The sequence below is a fragment of the Cyprinus carpio genome, chromosome A9 (genome assembly GCF_018340385.1).
Source record: "Cyprinus carpio isolate SPL01 chromosome A9, ASM1834038v1, whole genome shotgun sequence".
Taxonomy (NCBI): domain Eukaryota; kingdom Metazoa; phylum Chordata; class Actinopteri; order Cypriniformes; family Cyprinidae; genus Cyprinus; species Cyprinus carpio.
In genome coordinates, this window is record NC_056580.1 from 23,517,080 (window position 1) to 23,543,167 (window position 26,088).

The window sequence follows — 26,088 nt, forward strand, 5'->3', positions numbered from 1 at the left end:
ATTTTATGGTCATGCATTCATTAGCAGCAGTGTTTGGTGTGAGTGGTGATGTGATGTTACAGAAGATTCACAGAGAGGTTTCTGTCTAATTACGTCTAACTAATGCCATCTTGCATTGCAATTAGATGTGTGATTTGTCATTGGTCAGTAAGGTAGTGTAAATATGTCTCTCTTTGTTTCTTATATGGTAATTAATAATTTTTCTTTTTCAGAGTTAATGGTCTCATAAAACTCAGCCTAATAAATTCAACTACGATCGGAAAGTTTATCAAGATGTTATAGGCCTTATCTGTATAGTTTTGGATGGATGGATTGATGGTCAGCTATAGGACAAAAAAGGCTGTCGTATAAACTGTAAGTTTGTAAAATAATATATGTTGGCTTTGTCAAGCTGTCAAAATATTATTTTGAACTTTTGTTTCTTCAGTGTAAACTGCTGATATATAGAAGAATGAAATATAAATTACTGTTACATACTCAACTTGTATAGACTGTTAGTTTCTGAATTAAATGGTTGGTAATCCACAAAGCCGAAGGCAGAAATGGTGTTTTTGTGATGACAAAGAAATAATTGGAACCAGATACTTTCCAGACTTATGCATCCAATTACCAGACACAGAACATGAAAAAGCAACAGTGTCTGTTATTTAGAGCGTAATAAAATCAAGCATGAAACCAAACATTATCAGCTTGAACAGCCTTAACAGCACAACAGATTTCTCAGTCGTGAAACTTTGAGTAATGATTTAGCATAATCTCTGATGTGATTTGTGCATTTTTCTTTTCTTTCTTTTTTTTTTCATGCTTTTAAGCTAAGAAATGATTGCGTTTGGTGAGAGTGGCTGGCTGGTTTATTATTATTAATGATAATTATTATCATTTATTATCTTAAATGCTTTAAGAAATTTCTGAATATGTCATCACGGCATTGCTAATACCTTCAGGCTTTTTTAGTGCGTAGCGGGAGATGACAGAAGTACCCAGTGATTATGGATAAAACAATCTTTCTTTAATAAAAAATCGTCCATGTGCTTACTAGAACTTGTGGCCCAGACCATGTTTATTAAAATGTGTATTCAACACTTAATCTATTTCAATTGAAATGCATTACAAAGGCTTAGTACCCAGGGCATTTCTTTACTATATGTTGGAGTGGCATATAGAAGCATTACTATTGTAATAAATGATTCCTGTCTTATTTCTGCTATAACGTCTTCTTATTGCCATTCAGAGCTCCATGAATCAAAGCAGTGAGCTGTAAAATTAGATGCGGAGACTGCCTAGGCTTTTACGATCCTCTCCAGGGCTCTTATGAAGCCCTTGCAGAGAAAACCAGCTAAGAATATTCCAAGATGTTCTGTTTTGACAGACTTGATTTTCAGTTATTGATCGTTAGATATTAGTTTGGGAAACATCATCAGTATTTGGCTGCTCTTCCTATTCATTAAATTAAATGCAACACACTCCCTAAGCCTGCTAATAGTCAGACAAACAGAAGATAGTCAGGATGATCAGATATGCTGAGAAATGTTTTGATGGCATCACAGACTCAACCACTTTTGACACAATGCTATGACCTTTTGACAGATTTTCCTCTTTGTCATCCATTCTCCATTTATATTGGTTTCTCTTCTGAAAGTATAAGCAATGCATTTCTCCAAACACTTTGTCATCAGCTTTGGCATCATGGTGATCTCTATAAAACACCTACCATTCCTACACAGAGATGTACACAAGAACACTGTGACATTTTGAGGTGTGTGCTCTTCATTTGACCTACGAATCATACCCACTTTATGTGGAACCTCAGCGGGCAAACACTATCCTGACAGTCTGTGGAAGAAGAAAAACAAGGGAAAGAGTGTGAAGAGTTACAAATGTTGGAAATGTGCCTTGCCAAACACCTGATACATACTATATAGGGAATGGGAAGTGATTTTGGACATGCGATGGTGTGGCTAACTCTGTTAATGAGCTCAGGGTGTTGATGCTGAGCAAATCGGCATGTGCGCTAAATCTTGTGACTCCTGTGGCTTGTTTGTCACAGTTAGGCCTTGCAGTTTCCTCTAAGCTGTCACAACAGCACAGGCACAGTGGTGTCTCCTGTCCATCACATCTGACCCCTTCTGAACTCCTTTGAAGCCAATCTCAGTAATTCACCTTCTTACAAGCTAGTTTGATCTACACTGCAGCTTTAGCTGTACACAGGCATTTGGCTGTTCATCTCTGAAAATTACTTGATTTAACAGTTAAGTACTGTAAAGGGAAAAAAAATTATTTATAATCATATGGTTTGTTGTTCAAACACTTTTACTGCTAAGAGATCTGAACAGCAGTTGATTAATGAATAATCATTTAGAATAATTATTATTATTTTTTTGTTTATACACATTTGCTCTAAAGTTTTTCCTGCTAAGAGGTTTGAACAGCAGCTGATTTAAAGGACTACTTGTTTGTCTAAAACATTAAGAATGTCATTAAGGTATTGCATACTTCATAAAGAACCTTATTACGTTAATAGTGTTCTGTCTCTTTTTGTAGATAAATCATGGATGCACACTCCAGAAGCTCTGGCCAAGCATTTTATACCATACAATGCCAAGGTATGTGTTATGAACCTCTTTTTTCTCTGAATATTTTTCTCATAAGATTCACCATTATCCTGGTCTTTTGTAGATATAGGAACAGCATTTATTTGAAATATAAATATTTTGTAACATTATTGCTGTTCGTACAGTTACTTATTTCAGACTCTTGAATGGCAGTGTAAAAAAAACAAGAATGGTATAAAGAAAGAAAATTGGGTCCGTTTTGATTTCATGTTGACTTTAATGCTTGTTGGCATAAATACAACAACTGTACTTCTTAAAAGAAAACACACAACAACAAATATCCAGAGGTCTTTACAGAGACAGCTTAAATGGATGGATCAATGCAAATGCTATATAAATTTTCTATCAGTCTTACAGTCTTTTCACAAAACAATGAATTTGTTTGTGTCTCTTTTGTTATCCATCAAACATGTTGTGGGCAAGAACATCTCATATACACTGTCAGTGCTGTTTTATGCTCCATTTCACCAAAGACTCATCTTCTGTTCAGGGCTGAGAAGCTGTCTACTCCTGAGCAGTGCTTCTTAGATGTCTTACTGAATTCTTCACAAAAACAAAAACCATTTTGATTCTCAGAGCTGCCGAAGTTTCAGCTGTGTTGTCTGCCTTTAGAAATGAGAATAGACAAAGAAAGAGTTAAAGAGGGGGAAAAAAATTACATTCTGCCAGTGCAGCAGGTGATGGATGAGTGAAGACTGGATGTCTTTTGCAAAAAAAATGCCTTCGAATAGCCTGGCAGGGAACAGTCATCAGGAACAAGAGATTCTCCACCCAGTGTAATGTAGTGTATCTATCACTCCTGCCTCACTTTCTGTCCTACCGTGCTCACTTGCCCTTGAGTGTGGATGGCATCCATCATAACTATCTGCTGCAGACACGTTTATGGAGTCTTATTTGTTTAACTCCAGTTTGGAAGATAATGCAGTTCTTGTGCCCCAAAAGAGTTTCTCTGATGTAAAAAAATAAATAAATAAATTGATGTAAGCTTTCTGTATAATGATATAAAAAGAATAAGTCTAATCATAAATCCATTACTTTCAATGCATTCTTGGAAAAAGGCAGACCAGCAGTAATGACTGATTTCCAGAAATGATCATTTTGAAAGGTAGCGGGACCTTTTAAAGATTCTGTTTATAGCCTTATCTGAGAGTAACATTAAAATAAAAATGTTTATCTGAAACATAAATTATGTGAAAATGGGTCTAGACTAGAGGGTCTAGACTAGAGAAGTAATGGCAAGGTGTTTTAAGAACTATTGTTGAATCAGCCCTCACAGCATCTAGACAGAGGCTTGACCACAAGGACTGGGCAAAGGTTAATAGCTCCATCTGTTGGATGCTAAATGTAGTGTTGTTCATGTTCATGTTGATTTTCTTTATTTGTGCCAGATTAAATGTGGAGAATGTTCTTAGCAATCATCAAAGCCTTTTAATGAAATTAACATTATAACTGAGTGCACAATATTTCCATAAAAATGGAAATTTTATCCAATGGACAATGGTCTGGAAGATTATTTTATTTTAGGGAGAGCAGGGTGATATGAGGCTGTGGGGAAGTTGAGCCACCCCTTGTCAAACACATATTTGAAAATTTAAGCATTTTACTCACCCTGTGGGGCCATGTAATAATTGGTGACTTTAGGTTAAAAAAACTGTTTTTTGCTGTTAAAAGTTATTTTTGTTATGTTCAAGGCAAATCTTTAAATACAGACAAATCTGAAGAAAATATTGCACGTGTTTGTGCTTTAGGAGGTTATAATATGAGGCTATACTGTTAGCATGATGTTAGCTCTAAACTATTTTATTATTCAAACCTACATGTCCTTATTAGGGTCGTGGGGAGCTGGATCCTAACCCAGTGTCTTGAGCCACACGTGAGGGAACTCCCTGGTTGAACAGCCAGTCCATCACAAGGCTCACACATAGATTTTAAGAAGTCATTTTTATTGAATATCTCTTCCTTTGATATAGCATGAAGTGAAAATGTACTTGATGATAGTCAGTTGCATAGTTTGGCTCAATGTTGGTTTTCTTACCCTCTCCCTAGGCTCAATTTACCCCTCACTTTTTTTTTTTTGGAAAGCCTATTTTGAAAGCATTTTATTTTAGACCCAAAATGATTATTCCCAAGGATGCACAACATCCTGAAATTTATGTACTTATTTAAGTTGGACCCATTACTCTCATGTGCTCACATTAAATACAGCAAAACTAAAAACTGGCTCAACTCACCCCGCTCTCCCCTATTTATTTATTTATTTTGTAGCTTGATCACTGAAGTCACTATAAAGGTTTTATGCAAAAAGAGCAAGTTCTTTAAAAATTCTCTATTTGTATTTCACAATAAAAGAGTGTTTGCACAATAAAAGGAAACATAGATGTGGCTTGCTTTGTGGTCAGTGTCTTCAAATGCTTTCCTTATTAATTGACAGAGCTTAGATTTGATTTGATTTATTTTTTCAAATATTTATTTAAAAAAAAAAAAAAGTTTCACATTATATGATTTTCATGTTTTTCCCACAGTTTCTGGGGAATACAGAAGTTGATCAACCCAAAGGTACGGAGGTGGTGAAAGATGCTGTCAGAAAGCTCAAGGTAAGTTACTGTAGTTTTACATTCCCTGCACACAGAAGGCACCATTGCTTTCAACTGGAAACAAGAAGTGTTATTTCTCTTGAGAAGATGTAATATCAGAAACCCTCCAGCTGATTCACCTGTTTAATGATGCATAGAGAATTTTATTTCATCAACCCTCCACTCTGAGACTTACATTATCACTTATAAGGGGTTTTGATAAAATAGGAAATGCTATATCAATTGAAGAAGGTTATATATAAATTATTATTATTGTTGTTGTTATTATATGAATGTGTTACATGAATTCTCTTATCAGCTCAAGTAAAAACAACACATTATATTGGTAATTTAACCAAGGACTTTTTTAAAAACTGTTTTTTTTGTGTCTCTTTCTCTCTCTCTCTCTCTCTCTCTCTCTCTCTCTCTCTCTCTCTCTCTCTCTCTCTCTCTCTTTTCCTAAAGTTTCAGAGACATATTAAGAAGTCAGAGGGACAGAAGATCCCAAAAGTGGAATTACAGATCTCCATCTACGGAGTAAAAATATTAGATCCTAAATCAAAAGTATGTGCATATAGCCTAACAAACATATTTATGAAATCAATTGTGTCTCACATGAGCCATGTGGTTTAAGTAAAAACCAGTTGAGGAGCTGTAAAGACCCTATACAAAAGTTTTTGGACAATTTCTGGTTGTTGAACCTGTTCAGAGTTAATATGATTTATTATACCTGTGTGAGCCTGAGGGGAACTGGCTTTATATATTTGCCACAAAAGACTATAGGATATTTTGTTGTTTAGTCTAAAAAATATTTTGAAGTGTGTCCAAGTACTTTTTGGTGCCATTGTATGCCCATCTCCTATATTTTGTCTATACTGTCTCTTATCTTGTTTTCTTCTTCACAGGAAGTACAGTACAACTGTCAGTTGCACCGGATATCCTTCTGTGCAGATGATAAGACAGACAAAAGGATATTCACATTCATTTGTAAAGATTCAGAGTCCAACAAACATCTCTGCTATGTGTTTGACAGTGAAAAATGTGTAAGACATGATTTAAAGAAATTATTTGTCATTCTTACATATTGTTTTGGAACTTTTACATCTAATTTAAATGGATACTTAAATGTGGCTCAGAAGACAAATGGCCAAACAAAACACTGCTGAGGATGTTACTAGAAAAATGATATTACTAGGAGTCATGTATCTGTCCATTCCAGGCAGAAGAGATAACTTTGACCATTGGCCAAGCGTTTGACTTGGCATACAAGAAGTTTCTGGAGTCCGGGGGAAAAGACGTAGAGACTAGGAAACAGATAGGTGGCCTACAGAAAAGAGTGAGTATGATATACAACTGCAGTTAGAGAACACAAATCATTTGTTTATGACAAATAAATGTCTTTCTTTATAGATTCAAGATCTTGAAGCTGAAAATTCCGAGTTGAAGAAGCAGTTGCAAGTCTTAGAGGAACAGCTGATGATTGCTCAAGTTCCTCCTGTAAGCACTGCATGGACTTCCTCTCAGTAGAGTGCACATAATTGCGGTTCACCATTCTGTTAATTAGCTGCATGCAAAACAGATATCAGCTATGCCTATAAAGACCTCTTCTAAACTCATGAGCTTGACTAGTTCTGATCTTTCCACAGCTTCTTCACATTAACTCTTCTAATGAGGCCTATATGCTTCAGAGACCCTCATCTCTCTTCTGGTGTCACAACGTGACTTCATTCTCTTGCCTCGAAATTTCTTCTGTTACACTAACGCCAATGAGCTCACCTGACTCTAACCTTTCTGCTGGTCTTCTGACTCCTCCACCTGCTAAACCAGCTTTGTCGAAGCCTCCCAGTGGAGCCAGTGTTCCTCACCCTCCTGTTAGGCACTTTTATGTTTACTCTTTCTCACATTGTGGTATTGGTTGTTGGTTTCACAACTGTTAAGTTTTGCCCTCAGATTTTAAAGGCTAGTTCACACAGCTCTAACAAACGCATACACTAGATTCCAGCGGTTGCTGGGTTTTGTTGAATCGGTGTGGTTACCCTGTTGGTGTTTGTTTGGGGCAGTGTAAACCAGCATTAAGTGGTCAAGAATTTTGTCTAAGACCCAGTTTAGTTCTGTAATTTGAAATATTTCCAAATGAAATTGTGATTTTTAGCAAGGGGGAAAGGTAGGGCTTTTTAACATTTTGAAGTTGATTGGATCGAGATAAGGTTGAGAAAGTGGGATTCATCAAATCAGCAAAGTTTTAACTTTAGTTCAGAAGTTGAGCAAATGATTTATTTTATTTTTAATATTCTTTTTTAAGGGTGGTATATAATATTACATTTTTTAAATGCACTTATTAAAAAATATATTTTTATGACTCACTTTTTAAGAAATACATATGTATTTATTGATTTATATATATATATAATGGAATAATGCACATACAACAAAACACACAAAAACACCAAGAATGTGAATGGGTCACGAATAATTTTTTAATTTCATTCATTCACCCTTGAACAAAAACACTTGGAATGTAAATTGGGTCAACTTTTATTTATTTTATTGTATTTTATTTGTTTTTATTAAAAATATTTTTGACTCACTGATTAAGAAATACAAATTTAATTATTAATTTATTGGAATAATGCACACATACATGAACATACACAAAAACACTTTGAATGTGAATTGGGTCAATATTCATTCATCATTCATTCAAAGCACACAATGAAACTTTCACAAAAACATTTGTGAATTTAGGCTATTTTGATTTCGTGTTGCCTTCAACATTATGTTGTATAATGCAATATACTCTAATATGCACTTTATTGTTAAGTTTTAATGTATGATAATGGTTTTCAAGTGAGTGATTCTTCAGATTGCTCATGTACTTCACGCATAATTCCCATTTGCAGGGAAGCAGCATGTCCTCGAAGACGCCCACTGACATATTTGACATGGTTCCATTTTCTCCAATGACCCCATTGGTTCCATTACCAGCAAGTAATGGCTCGGCCCCTCCACCCCCTGCAAGACCTACAGAAATTAGTAAGTTGTCTTTTTCCCCGCTTTTCTTTACCAAAAGAAATGTTGGCTCATTCTGCCATAATTGCATAGACTTATATATTATGGATGTTAGCTTTAGTGGCCTGTAAAATGAATGGAGAAAAGATTGCCCTTTTCTTCTTCAGGCAGAGACCTGTTTGGTGCAGAGCCATTTGACCCTTTCACCTGCGGGGCAGCTGACTTTCCTCCTGACATCCAGTCCAAGCTGGATGAAATGCAGGTGACTGCGTGTCTGTGAATTATTAACAAATGGACTGGTGTAAATGAGCAGCTAATGGAGCAGATGGTAGGAACTGCTACAGCTGTGAAGACTCTCTCAGTACAGAAGGGAATATGATGATGATTATATTTGGTTTTATGTTCATTTTGGATTTGGCTTGAGAGTGCTATAATCTTTGTAGATGGAAAACTTTCAAGAGAACTGCTAAGTTTGCTTTTTACGTATGCTTTGAACCTGATTAAAATAGACTAACATGCAGTAAATTTTGCATACAGAGCAGTTACTTGAAATATTTATATCATTTGCCAGTTTTGCTTAACTAACAACCTCAATTTTCTGTCTTTTTTTCTGCTTGCAGCGGCAAAGATGGTTTGTATTTTAAGGAAATTTTTTTTTTTTAGATGACATATAGCTTAGGTCTAATTTGGCATGCTTAACTGTTTTATAGTGATAGTTTATCTAAAAATGAAAATTCTGTCTCTCATTTATACTTCTCTAATGGATACATTGAAAATAAATGGTGACTGATTTCCACAAACTGTGTGCATAAACTGTGTGCATAGCCATGCAGAAGTTTCACTTGCAAAAAGTTCCAATTTTTGGAATCAGTTGTTATTGACAATGGCTAAATGTCTCCATTTGTGTTCCATGGGGCAACATGATGGTGATTAAAATCTGAAAACATTTAAAGATTTATAAAGATAAATTATTTACACTTTAAGCCCTGTTTCATTTTCTTCTGCTGCATGCCCTGCTTAAAAAAAATAGGATTTTTGCTTATTAAATCGATTTGTATAATGTAGAATGTGGTTGCATATTTGAAATAAACTTGTATTTCACTGTTTAAAGGATTAATTATAATAATGTTTTTATTTTTTCCCTTTCCAGGAGGGGTTCAAAATGGGACTAACAGTAGAGGGCACTGTCTTTTCCCTCGATCCACTAGAAGGTCGCTGCTGATGCCAAGAAGAAAGTTTTGTCACTTTCATGTTAAACCATTTGTATTAAAGTGCCAAACTCGGGTTTACAGTCAAGATGTCAATGTCTTATCTTACGTTTTTATGTATTTGCATTATGAATTTGGTTTACAAAAAGTATATTGAGAAATCTGAAGCAGTAGATCACTATTTTTGTAAGAACTAAAAAAAAAAAACCTAGTAGTGTAGTTTTAACACCCCTTGCTTGTACAGGCAATGAAGGATGTTGGAAGTATGTCCAACTGCACAGTCTGTGTCGAAGTTTCATATTTGTTATCAAAGGCAAATACTTTAAGCTTATGTTACACATACAAGCTACTGTTTTTAATCTGTACGGCATATTACAAATCATAAACACATACAACATTATCATAATAGAGAGTTCTCTTTACGTTATTTTTTAACTTTATTTTTACCACTTAATGAGGTACCATACATCATAATAACATTCCATTTGTCAAATCTCAAATCTCATGTAAAATTATGATATTGTTTTTGTTAATAGCAATGGATCCATTAAAATGCAGTATTTTTTTTAACTGAACAGCAGTTAAATTGTAGGACTGGACTATTTCCACATTAACATGTACTTGTATTGCAGTTTAATTTTATATGATATATTTTAGTATACTCTTGCACAAGGAAGCACTTTGAAAGAGCTCTGTTCATGTATTATTGTTAACTCAGCATTATTTTAGCCTTTGCTGTTGTAGTCATTAAAAGAAAACGGTACATATTCTCTGTGTAAGTCATGTTTTGGATCATGTCTTTCTTAGACCTTAACCTGCATTAAATAAGAGACAGTGTGTGATTTATTTATGTAAATTTTATTTATTTTATTTTTTTGGCTCAACAAATCTTCACGCACATGCTTTAGTGTTTAAGTAATTTATTTCAAGTCGCAAATAATGTATTGAAAATACAATGTCAAGAGATACAGTAAAATGGTCATTATGTACTTGAGTGCCATTAATTTACCATTAAATTAAACGTTTTTAAATTTACTCTTAAAATTAGTATAAAAGCTAAAAATGTTAGTTTTTCACACTTTATTTCATAATGATGATTCAAAATGTATTTTGGCTCAATCATGTAATCTTCTGTGTACTGTTCATAAGTGTGTCTTTCTGAAGAGCACCGCATCTTGGAGTGCGTTACATCATTCTTCTCTCATCGCTGCTCTGGTAGCTGCTCTTTCCCATCCTTTGTATGTTCAACAAAAGTGTTTTTGCTTTCATAGTAGAGCTGTTCCTAGATGTGTCATATTTCAATCAGTGCAATTGTTGTAGAAACCTGTAGAAAGCCTGTCTGAGGAACATGTATACAAGGCATGATAATACAACATTCAAACAGGATTCATAAAAGCACACTTTTTGTTCAGTAAATCCCCATTTTTATGATCCCAAAATACTGCTAGTATAACAAGCAATATAACGAGCAGTCTTTGCTATAGGTGTTTACAGTTCTGATCATATTTGACTATTATTTTAGTCAAATATTTTCAGCATACAAAAAAGGACAATATTTTAACTATATTTGTTAAAACAATTTTAAAAATATTTCAAACTAATATAATCCCTGCCATTTCTTACTGTTTACTCAAAGCATAAAAATAAAAAGAATTTTAAAAAGAATAATAATAATTAAACATTCCGACAGGTTTTAACAAAATTGCATAAATATTTCTAGCAACTTACAGAGGATATAATAAAGCAAAGCAATATCGTACATTTTAATTAAAAATATTTTTTCATGCTTAAAAGGTGAGGAAAGAAACAAGCATCTTCAAAATTCAAGAAAAAAATATTGTTTTGATTGATTCAACAAAATTTTAAATGTTACTGAAGATGTTTAATTTGCAAGCTAAAATTCACTTTAAAAAAGTTCTAAAAAAGGATAAAATAATAATAATAAAAGAAGAAAAAGTGCAAGTATACCTGCATGCTTTAGAAAATATTAGCTAGTAAAAAATGTCAATACTGCATCTAATTTAATTGAACCAGCATTTTATTTTACTACATTGTGCCTTTTACCTTTACAAAAGTATTTAAAATATAGACCTAATGGACGACAAAAAAAAAAAAAAACCTGCATTGCACTTGGTTTTCATTTTGGGAAAGAGAAATAATAATGCACCTTTAGCAACTAAGAGTCTCAGATGCATTTCATTTTATTTGCATTTCCTTACTTTGTATTGTACCTTTTGATGAGAGAAATACAATCAGTCGCACAGCTCCTTATCAGGATTCACGTACAGCGAGTCTGTTGTCAGCTTCTGCCGGTTTATAGAAACGAGGTAGCTTGCACTAATGAATCAGCGTTTTCATCTTTAATTGTAAGTTCGGTTTGAAAGTAATTACAAAGTGAATGTACAATAGTGCTAAGAGAATGTACAGTTTTAGGAATCAAAATACACTCAACTGAATGCAAACTTCCTCTATAGCACCATTTTTGTGTAAAAATAATAATTCATTAAAAATACTGTAATAAAAACAGGCAAATCCAAATCGTTTTAAGTGTTGGTACAGTGTGTAACATCATTACGGTGTTATTTGCAATGGCCATCTCAGTTTAAAACAGCAGTTGATGAGCAGTCTTGTAGTATAAAAATTCTGTTAAATTGAATTTCTAATTTCAAGAGATCAATCTGTAAAAAACTTATGGAGTGGATGTTTTCTTGAAACGCTTGGAAGACAAAATAAATATTTCGCTACAGGGCCAGAACAGTCCCATGCTCTGTATGTACAAGGCTTATCTTGTCAGCAGTCACTTTAAAAGTCTCAGGAATCTCTTCAATGCATCGCTACTCCTTGTTTCACAAGAAGCACACAGGCCCAATATCAATGCCAAACTCCTGATCTGAACCTCCAATGTCCACAGGTGCAATATCCACAATAGGTAGTCTTGCTGTTTTCTGCGTCCTATATTCAAACACTGTCTTGCCCCACCTACCATTTGCTGCTGTGAAGAGAAAAACATCCATTTAGGTTTGTATGGGGGCACTTTTAATATCTTATGGACTACTGATACTGCATGTGTGTTAAATCTAACTCAAATCCCCCCCATTTGGCTCTGCTCTAAAACCTAGAGAACTGTCTGCATAGACTGCATCATATGTATTCTCCCAATATGAAGACTGTTTCACATGGTAAGCAGTATAACTGTAAGATACCTCATTTTGGATGAATACTAGAGCAGAATTACATAAATCCTTAACGGACAAGACTGTTACTCCTGATAACGTATAATTAAATTACAAAAAGTTTATAGCCTACTGTGTATTTTTATGCATAGTATAGTGTTGTTAGCTTAGCAACATGCTAAAATAAATTAGTGCTGTTTGTATTGATGCACAAGGTTGCTTTCCATGCAGAGTGCTCCAAATCCGATCCTCACTTATAAGGTTAAATTTTGAGTTAGGCTTCCTTATAAAATGTAGGCAATAGAGAGCAAGACAGATCACTAGGTTTTGAAACAAGGCTTGTGCCTTTATACAAATGATGTATTGCGGGATACTTACTGAGCAGCTGTCCTCGAGGACAGTGTATCTAAAGCGGTTATTTCCTTCAGCTTTGAGCTCAAGATCATTTGAAGCTTTGAGGATGACTGCTTTCTTGAGGGTTCCAGTTGATTCGTCCTTGTAGCCCACAGTGTTCTTGCAGTGGTAAGTGATGGTTTGTGATGCCTCTTTGGAGAGCAGACGGATGAAAGTCATCTGAACTGTGACAGCGTTGGCCGGCTGGTCTTTATTTCCATAAGTGAATTAACAAAGATACAAAATGAAATAAATAATAGGCACATACCGTTTTATGTGATGGATAAGTCTATTACTCAATGTCATACTAAGTTATTTTGAATTCTAAGTATTGTAGTACTAACTGAGCTCACACAATTAACATGATTAAACAAATTCATTTGTTGAGTGGCTCAACATGCTTACATATGTTCCTCTATTCATATTGGCTCCAAACCACACAGGTTTACTTCCTGGTGAACTCCACCATGACTTCCGGGGGATGCTGGAGGGTATTGCGGAGATGCATGTATCTCCAGTGTCCATATTGCAATGAACTTTAATGGCATCCTCTGCACTGCCCTGGTTTGGATCCACCCAGTATTCACCTATGATGTAAGGATGAAGCATTTAAGTTTGTTTGATTACAACTGATAATATTCTGGTAATTGTTTTGGTTCTTATTAAAATAGCAGCTACTAAGTTACAAAGCCACAATGACAATGTTAGAATAGTAAGACTGTAAACATACTGTAAAAACTGTAGCACTGTTTAGTATAGTTTTCAATAGTACAGTTTAGTATTTGTGTTTCATTCTCTTTCTCTCCCATATATAATATATAGTAAGTGTATGAATGTAATTCAGTATATCTGACTGTATGTCAACCTAAGCTCATTGAAAAGACGTGCCTCTGCCTACATTTTTGTTAAACTCAAAAAACGTACCTATACATATAATATACTGTAGTTTCCAGCTGAAATGAATAGTAAAACAACCACTTTTATTCATTTTCACACAAATTCGGATTACAGTAGTAGATTATTAATTAATAAAGACTTATTTTCATGTGGCTTCTTGCACAATACTATGTTATGACCTCAATGATTTGTAAACTAATACATTTTGATGTTTGCATTAAATAATCAGCTCCATATATAAAGCTTTTCTGATGTAGGAAACTTGCTTGGTAGCTCACCTGGTACATTGCACTTGCAATGCGAGCATTCAGGAGTGAGTCCCATGAAAGATGAGTCACTATAAAAGACCTCAAACACTTGTAGAAGCACACTCAAATGCCATGGTTGATTCAGCAAATGTATTTTTATCTCCCATTAGCTTTCATTAACACTATTGCATAGGTTTACGGTAAGGATTATATAGGTGGTACATTATTTTCATTAACCTTTTAGCGCCAATCCCCAGAGATTTCATTTCAGAAGTCTATTCACCTGATTGGATAAAACTGTTTTTAGTGCCACTCACTAGACATTTCACTCTAAAATTGTCACGAAACATGCAGGATATTAACGTAATATCATTTTTCATAAATTTCACCCTAGCACATTTTTTTCCAATGAGCTTGAGTTGGTTTGTGTAGGATACTGATTTGTCAGTGGTCTACTTCATTCAGTAATGAATTACCTGCCTGTGCAATACCCTTAATTTAACTTACCACTCTTTTTTTGAGGGTAGCATTGTCTCAAGTCCTCACAAGTTCTGGCAGGATGCTTTCTACTACCGTCAGGGCTACGCATGCTGTCAATCTGGCTGTTCAGAGCCTTCAAAGTAGCCTGAACTCCAGGATCAGCTTGGAACATGCTTGTTGAGTTACTCTTGGGAAGAGCCTCATCCTCACTGAACTCTGGGGGAGGAGGACCAGAGTCATAATCTTGAGGCCCACCAAACAAATCTTCCAAAGCTGCAGTGGGAGGTCCAGCAGGGCCAGGAGGGCCAGGTGGGCCAGGTTCTCCAGGAGGTCCCATCATGATGACACAAAAATAAGTTAGTGTCTTAAGTTTTGATGCCATGTGAAGTGGCAGGAAAGTTTAACTTGCCTCTGGTCCAATATCACCACTAACTCCTCTTGAACCAGGAGGTCCCATAGGTCCAGGCTGTCCAATGTACCCTTCCTTTCCTGATGGCCCAATGGGCCCAGGAGGTCCCTGTGAGACAAATTGTTTATTTCATGTTAATCGCATTTGACTAGCTGTAAATCATTCACATTAAACAAGTTAAAAGCATACCCTTTGTCCACTTGGACCAAAGATGCCTGGAGCTCCCTGTTCTCCAGTTGTGCCCTAAAAATGAAGTTAATGTAAAATGTTACGATGGAAAAAGGCTTCACTTATATTATATTGCTTGATATTCTATATTTAATGAATTACAGGACTCAAGCAAATTATGGAGGCTTTGAAATAACCTTTTTTTTTTCTTTAAACCTAGAGGGGATCTTTGTTATAACTTACAGGTGGTCCAGGAAGACCTTGTAAGCCTGCAAATCCTCTGTGACCCTTCTGTCCTCTCTCTCCATGGTCACCCAGATCTCCCTTATCTCCTCTTGGTCCTTGCGGTCCCAAATAGGAGCAGTTGTTTTTATTTGCAACTTTGAGGTAACTGGAGCCTTTCTTATAATGCCATATTGTGTTATGTCATAGGTTTCCTACTATGAGTCCTCGTTTTCCTGCAGAACCCGGAGGGCCAGAAGGTCCTTTTGAACCCTGCCAAGACAGCGTGAAGAAAACATGAGCCAAATGCATTCTAGTATATATTCAATTATAAGAAAATATGAGACTTACAGGCTCTCCTCTCTTTCCAATTCCTCCAGTTGCACCGACAGGACCAGGGGAACCAGGTTGTCCTGTAGATCCAGTTGCACCCTCTGGACCTGGATCTCCTCGATCACCCTTTAAAAATTAAGCAGCTTTTGTAAGATTGGCACAGCTTGAATTTAAGATTTGGACATGGGTCATTTGATGGTTTTAGGTCTCACCTGGTCTCCTATGACACCTTCCTTTCCTGGTGGGCCATCAGACCCAGCAGGTCCCTAATAATCAAAACCAAAAATTGGCATATTTATTTATTGTGCCAATTAACTCTAGGCAGTACATATGTGATTATCTAGCAATTATATTAAATCAATTTTACATCAGGTCCAGGATCCCCCCTAGGTCCATTAGCACCAGGCATCCCAACTGAGCCAGGAGGTCCTTTGTCTCCCGAGGCTCCTGATGTGCCCTGTTTTCCTGGAGGACCCTACATAGTCATGAGCAAGAAAATTAGTGGAGGTCTTTTAAAAAAACTAAGTAAACTCAGATGTCATTTAGTACAGCATGTACACCATAGGGAACAGTAAGTACTTGAGGCAAATTTCAATTTCTATTCAGTATTTATTTACTATTTTAATATTACAGCATGTAACAACAAAATGTATTTATTTAATTATTTAACTAATTCTGAATGTTTTGTAATGGATACTAACAGCTGGCCCAGGGAGTCCTGGCATTCCACGTTCTCCTCTTTGACCAGGAAGGCCTACAATTCCTCTTTGCCCCGTTGTTCCAGCAGGACCTGGCGGACCATCAGGTCCCTAATGGAAATAACCATTAAGATTCTGTTTTTACACTTTAGTATTTCACCTGAGAAACAACTGGTGCACTTACTGGTGGTCCATCTTCTCCAGAATCTCCTTTGTCTCCAGGGCTTCCAGCAGGCCCAGGGGGACCTCTCTCTCCCTGGCGTCCTGGGGGTCCATGGTCTCCTCGAAGACCAGGAGGACCCTCTTTCCCAGGAAGACCAAGTGGACCTGGTTCACCAATAGGACCCTAAGAAAATACATTTTAAATAAAACTTTAAAATGTTTGGGATTTTCATAATTTCTGATTTGTGATTGTGAACCCCTGTAATCCATGCAACATACCGTTGGACCAGGTGGGCCAACTCTTCCAGCAGACCCAGGGAAACCTGTTGGGCCCTAAACATTAAGGTTTGTTAACTGACTAGCCATTAAAAATGCATGATACAGTATTTGTTATCACAACTATACTCACAGGTGCCCCCTGTGTTCCTCTACCACCCTTTGGTCCAGCCACACCAATATTACCCTGTAGTCACACATATTAAGAAGGAGATTATTAATTCACTAGCGTCTTCATAGCACCTTCTGAAAACCATATTTATGCAAGTGTTTTGTCACCTGTGGCCCTGGAGGACCAGCCAAACCTTGAGGGCCAGGAGATCCAGCATCCCCCTTTTGTCCAGGCTCTCCTGGTGGTCCTTTCACACCAGGCTGACCATCAATACCCTGTGGTTTTGAAAGCACACCAGATTCAGAACCAGTTTACTCAATGATCTGAAAAAAGCTTTGCATTTTTGCATATTTAATGCATACAATATCACACAACCATGAGTTTTTTTGTCAGATTTCAAAATGTATACTTACCGCTGGTCCAACAAAGCCTACAGCACCTATTGGTCCAGGTTCACCACGGGATCCCGGTTTTAGCACAAATATTTGTTATTAAATCAATACATTTGGCTAATTTGAAACATTGTTGCCTTTTGTATCTGTATATCAACTCACTGGCATTGCTCTTGATCCTGGTGGTCCAGGTGGTCCCTTAGGGCCTGGTTCTCCCTGTTAAAACACCACGTTAGACTTATGTAGTAGAAGAAAACAATATTACAATAAAATATAGATAATAATATGACAGAAGGTGTGTGTACCTTTTCACCACTTGGACCAGCTGGTCCTGCAGGGCCAATTGGGCCTGTCAAACCCTACATGTGAAAGACAACTTGTAAGTATGAGATTATCTTTTCATGCATATTAAGCATCATCTACAGAGAATTTTGTGCATGCATCTATGATCGGGCCTGCTTGAACAAGTCTTTTACAGTTCATCCTCTGTTCAATTACTAACATGTCTATGTTACATTTGTTTCTGTTTGATATTGAGATTTATGCTTTTATCTCAGCTTTTTTCAGTTTGAAATGTTTCTTTCAAATTTATGTCACTGAAAATCAATAAGAGATAAATGAAGGCAGTGGTTCTAAAGTTGTACTGAAGAGAAATTATCAAAATGACAGTAATTCCACAGGAATAGATTAATATCATAGCTAATTTATTTTATTTGTATTTTTTTATTTTTTATTTTATTTTATTTTTTTGTCATTGGGTCCAATAGAATGAATTGCAACCCACTAGTTGATAACCACTTGATTAAGATGTTTTAAAAATACAAATAATTACCCTTGCACCGTCGCTTCCAGGAGTCCCCTCTGACCCCTTCTCACCAATAGCTCCCTAAATGTGGAAAAAGGTTAATTAAAGAACTACAAATATAAAAATATCTATGTGCACACTGTAAATCTAATTTTGCAACTCACTCTCTCTCCTTTTGGACCAGATGGGCCATTGATCCCTCTTTCACCTGGCATTCCCTGCAAACCGGGAGGGCCTAGATCACCTACTGTACCAGAAGGCCCAGGGCTACCCTACAAAAAAATAATAATAATAAAAAAAAATTAACAGAATGATAAATTAACATTTTAAAAACATTAAAAACAACTTTTGTCAACTACATATGTCAGGATAATGAAGTAGCTGCATAGTGAAACTGATGCAATGTGCTCATTTCTGGGTGTATTCTAGTGTATTCTGTGCTCAATCTACAGTACATTAAGATCCGTCATCAGTCTGGGATGTGGTAGATTAGCACAGAGAAAATGATTTTGACTCATCTCTTAGATCATTAAAACAAATACTTGAAATCTGTGGGCCATACTATTCTGAAATAATTAAAGCAGATGAAGCATTATTCTTGTGTCTCAGTACTAATAAGAGATATTTAGTTTTACCTTTGGGCCATCAGGACCAGGTGCTCCTGGGATACCTTTGGCTCCAGACAAACCAAGAGGTCCCAGTTCTCCTCTTTCTCCTGGAATCCCACGTTCACCCTGTTAAATGAAATGACTGACCAATAAGGACATGTCTTGACCTCAACCATGTGTGTTTACAGAAGCGTTTTATGGTAAAACTAGAACTCACCCTTGGCCCAGTTTGGCCTACTGGGCCGCCTTCACCATGAATACCCTTGACAGAGAGATTAATATCTGTTTAGCATTGTTTTCTGCCATTTGTCCCATTTGTCGTTTTCATCCATTTATTCAAGGAATTAGTGATGTACTGTACTATATTGAAGTGAACTAACTATACCTGATCACCAGGTTTTCCTGCCTCTCCAGGAGCACCTGCTGGTCCCGGCAAACCCTGTGAAATAGGTAAGGAGATTGATCTTATAAAAGAGCCAGATAAATAAGAAAGAAAAAAATAATTTTGAATAAATCAAGCACCTGGAAGCCATGCATTCCAGGAGGTCCCTGTTCGCCTCTCTCACCTGCTGGACCCTGAAAATCAAGAAATAAAATCATAGATTGTACTCTAATTGCACTTGTCTAATTGTAAGTTTAATAGCTATACAAAACAATAGCAAAATCAGATGGTTGTGGAATACAGAGACAAAATAGCACACTTACATGTGGACCTTGTGGACCAGCTGGGCCTACTTCTCCATCTTTGCCTGGTGCTCCCTACAAGAAAGTCAGAGTTGAACGGTAAAGTTCAATTTCATTTATAACAATGTGATTGCTCGGATGTTCAAATTTTTTTTTTTTTTTTTTGGCATGTTGTTTTGCAGTTAATACATTTAACTGCTGTAACTCACCCTTTGCCCAGAAACTCCTGCAGATCCCTGCTCACCTGGCTTTCCTGGATCCCCCTAAATTATTGTTCAAATGATAAGTCATGTACTTATAGAGAATATATTAATAAATGAATCAAAATTCCACTCACACTAAAACCCTTTGGGCCTATTGATCCCATAGTTCCAGGAGGGCCTTTTGTTCCAGGTGACCCTGCAGGCCCTGGGCGCCCGTCCTCACCTGAAGCACCCTGTAGAAGGTGAATAGTAACATTTCTTTATTTTCTGTTAAAAATGTGAATATTTTATTCCAGTCATGAATGGAAAACATCAGCTAAATGTACCAGTGGTCCTGGCTTTCCTTCGGCACCCTGAACTCCAGGTGTACCTGTCAAACCCTGAAAAAAGAGGATGCAAAAAATTAATTAGTGATGTATTTGAAGGAGTTGGTGCATTCTTCTTTGACTTTTCTTTGATAAAGACACAACACATGAACAATTTCACTCACCCTTGCGCCTGGTAGACCTGGTTCACCTGTTCTCCCTGGATCTCCAGTAGAGCCTTTAGGACCAGAAGTTCCTGTAATTCCACGGTCACCTTGTGCACCTTGGATAATTATGAACAAAAGTATTCAGCTAATTAAATTCAACTAGTTAATACTTTGGATTTAATTGAACTCTTTTATTACCTTTGGACCTGGTAAGCCATCTTGACCAGGGAAGCCTCGGTTTCCAGGTGCCCCCTATATTAGACAATAAAAACCCCATGAAAATTTAGGTGGTTTTCGAAATTTACATTCACGCAGTCTGCTTTTGTAAAGGCAATAAAAAGAAAACTAGACTCACTCTCTCACCAACAGGTCCGAGTGGGCCAACAGAACCTGGATCCCCTCTGAGCCCACGTTTTCCCTCTTCTCCCTGAGGTCCGATTACTCCCTGTGCTCCTGGAGGACCCTATTACAAAAAAAACTTTTAGAAAACAGTTGCTATTTTTGTAATTATGTCTGATGACATTATATAGAAATTGCATTCTTCAGCCTGTGTGAAAAAAGATACATGTATATAGGTCTACAGTATTATTCAATCAAAACTTACAAGTTCTCCTTTAGGTCCAGCCTCTCCTTTAAATCCAGGAACACCAACATCTCCCTAAACACAACACAAAACAAAAGACTAGTTTGAGATTCAATGTTCTTAATTGCTCTTAATTATACACATTTTAGGGCACAAATAATACATATATTTTAAGCTATTTTACATTATATGAACACAACAAATCTTCAGTCCATAAATACATTTGCCACAACATGAGCGAAGAATGCCTTACCCCTTGACCCTTGATCCCAGGCTGTCCAGTGCTTCCCTGAGGTCCTGGTGGGCCATTTGGGCCCAGCAGACCAACAGGACCCTGAGGACCAGGAGCTCCCTAGAGAAAATGATATTGTGTTAGTTGCCAATATCTGCATTTGTAATCCAATGAAAACGGTATTATTTTAACATTTTTGCTGTTTTTCATTAATGTATTATGTAAATATATATTTTTTCTTTAACATACCACTGGGCCTTTGGAACCTGGACCACCATCAGTGCCCATAGGCCCCTGAAAAATTCATTATCATGCTCAATTTGCATCACAGATGAATAAATAATTGACGTTGTATTTTTGATCATGTACTAATGTACAAAATGACAATCACAAACATACTTGTTGTCCAGGTGGTCCAGATCTGCCTTGATGTCCTGTCTCTCCTCTTTGTCCCTGTGGCCCCTCTGGCCCCCTCACACCTGTAGGTCCCGGTTGACCCTGTAAAGCAATTATATTCCTTTTTAATTCTAGATTTAACAATGATTTAAGGGAGTGTTAAAGTTCAGCTGAACTATTACAATATATAGGATTAATAGCTATATATGTAAAAATGCTATTAATCAAAACATATGTATAGATCCTTGTTATCATTACCCACCTTCATGCCTGGGCCTCCAGGATACCCTGGGGCACCATTAATTCCCAAAGGACCCTTAAACAATTAAACCATTAGAGATTAGCATCACAAGGTTTGTAGTTGCTTTGTTTGTCACATATTATCCTTTGGTTCATTAAAATTTCTTACCATTGGACCTGGTTTTCCAACATTTCCTTGAGCACCACGCATACCCTAAAAAACAAAAGAAAAATATAACCAATAATCATAATAATAATAATAATAAAACACTACTCTTATTATTCTCAGAAGCTCTTATTAAAGTTATCGGAAAGGTGCTATCACTTATTAATGTTTTTGTTCTCACCGGTGTGCCACTTGGGCCTGGGCGTCCTCTTTCTCCTGGCATTCCGTTGGGACCCTGCAATTAGCAACAGGCCATTTTAATTTCATTGGAAATAAGGCTAGATAGAAGCATTTGTGGCAGTGTAAGAATGAAGAACATCTGTTTTTTATTTACTGGATTCACATCAGTAATTCTACTTTAAATGAAGTTTACAATGTATTGGGATGTGGTCTTCTTACCATAGGACCAGGGGCACCCATTGCACCAGGTCCACCAGATTCACCCTAAAATAATAAATAATATATGATGAAAATGTACTTAGAAACATAAAATGGTTAATACAATCATATTTAATATTTGTGTTTATTAAAAATATTTAAATATGAAGCCTTACAGCTCTGCTCTTTTAAAGCTTTGTCAGTATTAATTGTTAGAGTTTATAGTGAGCGGCTACTTAATAATGAAGTAAATTTGCATAAGGTAAACCTTTGATCCCACAGCTCCACGTTCTCCTTTAAGACCAGCTAGTCCTTGGTGCCCCTGAATAATGAAAGGACATAGCAGGATTATTATTTTGTCAGAGTCTAGAAACCTAAAAGTAACAATAGGCAGTGTTGGGGAGTAACTAGTTAAATGTAACTGAGTTTAATTACAAAATAAATGTAATTGTAATCTGTTACAGTTACTGAGAAAAAAGTGTAAATAAATTACAGTTACTTAAAGGGGGTTACATCTGAATATTTTCAGTCACACACACACACACACACACACACACACAGAGAGAGAGAGAGAGAGAGAGAGAGAGAGAGAGAGAAATATTTTCTATGCAAAGATTTGATTTCAAAAACAGTATCATAGTTATTAAACTATATCTTGTTACGATTTTAAATCTATATTTAACCTCAGGACGATTTCAAAGTAAAAAGAGATGCTAAAGTCTGATTTTGTGGTGGTTGTTCTATAGAATTAAAAAAGGTTTATTATCTTAATTCAAGGTTTTTTTTGTTGGTTTGTTTGTTTTTTGAGGATTTTGAAAGTCTGATTTAAATATCTGAAAATGGTTAACAGTTGAAAACATTCATTAGAAATTTAGAAAAGTAATCAAATGTACTCAGTTACATTACTTTAATAAATTAATTGAAATAGTTACACTACTTATTGCTTTTTTAATAGGGTAACTTATAATCTGTAAACTATTACATTTCCAAAGTAACCTTCCCAACACACTGGTAACTTGAAAATCATTATTTGTAAATTCTACATTCTGTTCTAGTATTAATATGAATTGGCTTTCAACCAAGGGAACTTTGTGCTGAATAGTTGGTCGGTGCTTGTGCAAAATAAACTGCAATTACTTATTGTCGAACATGATGATTGTATATTTTGTTCTTTAATATTTTGTGTGTGAAGTCTGACTTGGCTTACAGGTATTTCATATGATGTATTGTGATGTATTCAAGACCAAACTGGTGGCCTGGTGGATGATCTGTAAGTAATTCCAAAACAGTGAAGCTTTGAATATTGAAATGCACTCAATAAGAGGAAAATAGCACCTTGAAAAGATCCCCAGACCAAGAGAATGAAATTCTCACACTTGACAAAAGTGGGATATAACATTGAGAGAGCATATAAAACAGCAAGGTTCAAAAATCTGTGACTACTAACAATGCTTCTACTTTGTATTCTTGCAATTTATTGCAAAACGAGTTCACATGGTCAATATCACAAATTAGCTTATTTGATTAGTGACCTCCAGAATCTTAAAACATTTCTTATTCCTTGTTAGTCATATTGTCTTTGTTGTAACTTTTTTTTTTTTAAGTGAAACCACGATTCAATTAAAAAAAACTAGAGCCTAAGAATTTACTTACTCTGTGGCCCTTTAAGCCTGGTGGCCCTGGTGTCCCTGGAAATCCTCTTGATCCCTAAATATAAAAGTTATACAAACATAAAACTAAACGCAAGCAACAACTTTCAATGATAAAAGCTGCTAATAAAGAATGGCAATCATTACAGGAGATCCAGGAAATCCCATTTCTCCTGCACTTCCTGGAGTCCCTGCTTCTCCCTGTGACCAAAAAAGTAAATTAAAAAAATCAATTTCACATCCAATTTTTCCACATTGTTGTGAGGATTCTCATAATACAGCATAGATTACTCACATCTTCACCAGGCTTCCCTGAAGGACCCTCTGGTCCTCTCTGGCCAGCACCACCCTTTACAATGCAGAACAGTCATTACCAAAAGATGATTAAACATAAAAACAATGATACTTTGTACACATGGAGTGCTCATTTAGTAATGCATTACTACCAGAATCAGTATGATCATGGAATTTATTAGAAAGTCTGATTCTGCAGCATTGAAAGGTGTAATTCAGCTATTAGTCATCTCACTACCTCATAATTGGTGCACACCCTTAAAATATATTTAATTCTTAAACAATAAAAACCTGTCTAATAATCACTTGTTAAAAAATGGCTAAGAATAGATCCCGCCGTCTTCTGTGCCTCATAATGTTCAAAGTTTTCTTAGTATAAGGATATTTAACATATCATTTTCAAAAAAAAAAAAAATTGCAAAAATCATTTGGTTTTGTGATCAGAAGAAAATTTTACAATAAGGTCTAATAGGTCTAATTTGTTAACATTAGTTAATGCATTAAATAACATTAATTTATTAATTAAATTTAATTATTAATTTAACCCAAAGGTCACGGGTTTGAGTCTCGGTACTGGCAGGGATTGTAGGTGGGGGAGTAAATGACCAGCCTTCTCTTCCACCTTCAATATCAAGCAGCTAGTACTTTTTGAGTTCAACCTGGCTGATGTTTGCTTTGAAATAAAGAGTGTGGGGCAGACTGCCCCCAGTAAATTATGAAGTCTTCACAGGCAGTAGACAATTTATCATGTTCCCTCACCATTGGCCCTGGATCTCCTACATCACCAGGAGGTCCCTGTGGTCCTGGCACCCCCTAAGGGAAATTGAAAAACATGCTACTGCTAGAAGTCATATTCTTTTGACCTGAAATGTGTAACAAAGAATTCTTATCAAATAAATACTTACTGGTGCTCCATTTGGCCCAGGCGGTCCCCTTGCTCCTGCCTCCCCCTATTGAAAAATATAGGCTTGTGAAACCACACTTTTTGAACACAGCACAGCACCCCAATCAAATGATGCAGTTGTCTCATTCTGTACTAATCCAGCCTTTTCTTTTAACACAGCACTGCAGCGATGTGAGTATGATACATTTCTTGTAATGTTCCTCATAAGTCTGTGGCTTATATGATGTATAGTTTTGTTTAAATGACAGAATCTCCACTTACCCGAACTCCAGGCATCATGGCATGCTGGGCTCCTGTTTTGTCAGCAAATCCTCCAGCCATATGTGAAGACAACTCACCCTAAGTAAGAGAGGACATGGGGCTTTATTAATTGAAACTATCTCTTTATTGTAACCATTGTGTTTTTTTTTCTTCGTTTTTTTTTTATTTTTTATTTTTTTTTTTTAGCTTCTTTCTTGCAGTCCTACTTTCAACTGGCCTGTGATGATTAATGAAGCTATATAAACTATAAACTCACTCCTGGGGTATGTCCTGGGGGCCCTGGCTCTCCTGGCTGTCCTGGAACACCAGGCTCTCCATCATATCCCGGGGGACCCCTGAGACCCTACAACAGACATTAAAATCTGGCTAAAATAACATAAAATTACAATAATATTACACAATATTTCATATCTTTAATCACATTTTGAAATTAATTTGCTGTTTCTTACAGGTCGACCTTTGGATCCACTGTCTCCTCTGTACCCTGGAGCTCCCGGAGGCCCCTGTATAATACGAATAAAATTACATAATTAGAGTAAATAAAAACTTGTAAAGTAAAAAAAAAGTCTTGTTAGCATTAGTAATATTGCACTAGTCTGTGGAAATTGTTGTCATAGTTGTCACACATAAAGTTCTGATTCCGAGAAGACTGGAAGAGTTTTTGCTAGTGTATAAAATTTCTAAATAATTTATTAGCAAGGTTACATGAAAAGTTCATATAAAGACCAAACCAGCTTAAGGAAAATAAACTGAGCTGTGCTCTGTCCCCATCTAGTGTCCAGACATCAGAAAATATATATCAAATAATCTATTAGGTCCTGTATGTGACTGATTAACTGCACAAAGCA

The 26,088-nt window shown here is 36.2% G+C and overlaps 2 protein-coding genes across 10 annotated transcripts in view; one reads left to right on the forward strand and one right to left on the reverse strand.

Annotated features, from left to right (window-relative positions):
- Positions 1-10,770, forward strand: part of gulp1a (GULP PTB domain containing engulfment adaptor 1a) — a 174,040-nt gene extending 163,270 nt beyond the window's left edge. For 4 of the 9 annotated variants that reach the window (XM_042764497.1, XM_042764494.1, XM_042764496.1 and 1 more), the window contains 10 exons: positions 2,542-2,603; positions 5,135-5,206; positions 5,651-5,749; positions 6,091-6,228; positions 6,405-6,521; positions 6,596-6,682; positions 6,832-7,056; positions 8,086-8,218; positions 8,362-8,456; positions 9,345-10,770. In XM_042764497.1, the coding sequence (XP_042620431.1) occupies positions 2,542-2,603; positions 5,135-5,206; positions 5,651-5,749; positions 6,091-6,228; positions 6,405-6,521; positions 6,596-6,682; positions 6,832-7,056; positions 8,086-8,218; positions 8,362-8,456; positions 9,345-9,416 (1,100 nt within the window). In that variant the 3' untranslated portion in view covers positions 9,417-10,770. Of the gene's footprint in view, positions 1-130; positions 355-2,539; positions 2,604-5,134; positions 5,207-5,650; positions 5,750-6,090; positions 6,229-6,404; positions 6,522-6,595; positions 6,683-6,831; positions 7,057-8,085; positions 8,219-8,361; positions 8,457-8,814; positions 8,826-9,344 lie in introns of those variants that run through there. The other 5 variants (XM_042764499.1, XM_042764500.1, XM_042764503.1 and 2 more) reach the window with 5 other exon arrangements.
- A 977-nt stretch (positions 10,771-11,747) lies between these two features.
- Positions 11,748-26,088, reverse strand: part of LOC109073305 (collagen alpha-2(V) chain-like) — a 31,787-nt gene continuing 17,446 nt past the window's right edge. The window contains exons 6-54 of the mRNA XM_042764491.1: positions 25,690-25,743; positions 25,497-25,583; positions 25,241-25,318; positions 24,981-25,025; positions 24,835-24,888; positions 24,077-24,130; positions 23,929-23,982; positions 23,786-23,839; positions 22,401-22,454; positions 22,154-22,198; positions 21,936-21,989; positions 21,758-21,802; positions 21,611-21,664; positions 21,352-21,450; positions 21,202-21,246; positions 20,974-21,072; positions 20,742-20,795; positions 20,493-20,600; positions 20,336-20,389; positions 20,156-20,254; positions 19,992-20,045; positions 19,800-19,898; positions 19,672-19,725; positions 19,484-19,537; positions 19,301-19,354; positions 19,164-19,217; positions 18,996-19,040; positions 18,806-18,904; positions 18,335-18,442; positions 18,198-18,251; positions 17,671-17,724; positions 17,528-17,581; positions 17,387-17,440; positions 17,141-17,248; positions 16,995-17,048; positions 16,865-16,918; positions 16,608-16,769; positions 16,427-16,534; positions 16,093-16,200; positions 15,938-15,991; positions 15,744-15,851; positions 15,612-15,665; positions 15,414-15,521; positions 15,192-15,245; positions 15,004-15,110; positions 14,621-14,928; positions 13,374-13,555; positions 12,954-13,196; positions 11,748-12,394 (exon numbers count right to left, since the gene is read on the reverse strand). Of these exons, the coding sequence (XP_042620425.1) occupies positions 12,200-12,394; positions 12,954-13,196; positions 13,374-13,555; positions 14,621-14,928; positions 15,004-15,110; positions 15,192-15,245; positions 15,414-15,521; positions 15,612-15,665; positions 15,744-15,851; positions 15,938-15,991; positions 16,093-16,200; positions 16,427-16,534; positions 16,608-16,769; positions 16,865-16,918; positions 16,995-17,048; positions 17,141-17,248; positions 17,387-17,440; positions 17,528-17,581; positions 17,671-17,724; positions 18,198-18,251; positions 18,335-18,442; positions 18,806-18,904; positions 18,996-19,040; positions 19,164-19,217; positions 19,301-19,354; positions 19,484-19,537; positions 19,672-19,725; positions 19,800-19,898; positions 19,992-20,045; positions 20,156-20,254; positions 20,336-20,389; positions 20,493-20,600; positions 20,742-20,795; positions 20,974-21,072; positions 21,202-21,246; positions 21,352-21,450; positions 21,611-21,664; positions 21,758-21,802; positions 21,936-21,989; positions 22,154-22,198; positions 22,401-22,454; positions 23,786-23,839; positions 23,929-23,982; positions 24,077-24,130; positions 24,835-24,888; positions 24,981-25,025; positions 25,241-25,318; positions 25,497-25,583; positions 25,690-25,743 (4,134 nt within the window). The 3' untranslated portion in view covers positions 11,748-12,199. The remainder of the gene's footprint in view (positions 12,395-12,953; positions 13,197-13,373; positions 13,556-14,620; positions 14,929-15,003; positions 15,111-15,191; positions 15,246-15,413; positions 15,522-15,611; positions 15,666-15,743; positions 15,852-15,937; positions 15,992-16,092; positions 16,201-16,426; positions 16,535-16,607; positions 16,770-16,864; positions 16,919-16,994; positions 17,049-17,140; positions 17,249-17,386; positions 17,441-17,527; positions 17,582-17,670; positions 17,725-18,197; positions 18,252-18,334; positions 18,443-18,805; positions 18,905-18,995; positions 19,041-19,163; positions 19,218-19,300; positions 19,355-19,483; positions 19,538-19,671; positions 19,726-19,799; positions 19,899-19,991; positions 20,046-20,155; positions 20,255-20,335; positions 20,390-20,492; positions 20,601-20,741; positions 20,796-20,973; positions 21,073-21,201; positions 21,247-21,351; positions 21,451-21,610; positions 21,665-21,757; positions 21,803-21,935; positions 21,990-22,153; positions 22,199-22,400; positions 22,455-23,785; positions 23,840-23,928; positions 23,983-24,076; positions 24,131-24,834; positions 24,889-24,980; positions 25,026-25,240; positions 25,319-25,496; positions 25,584-25,689; positions 25,744-26,088) is intronic.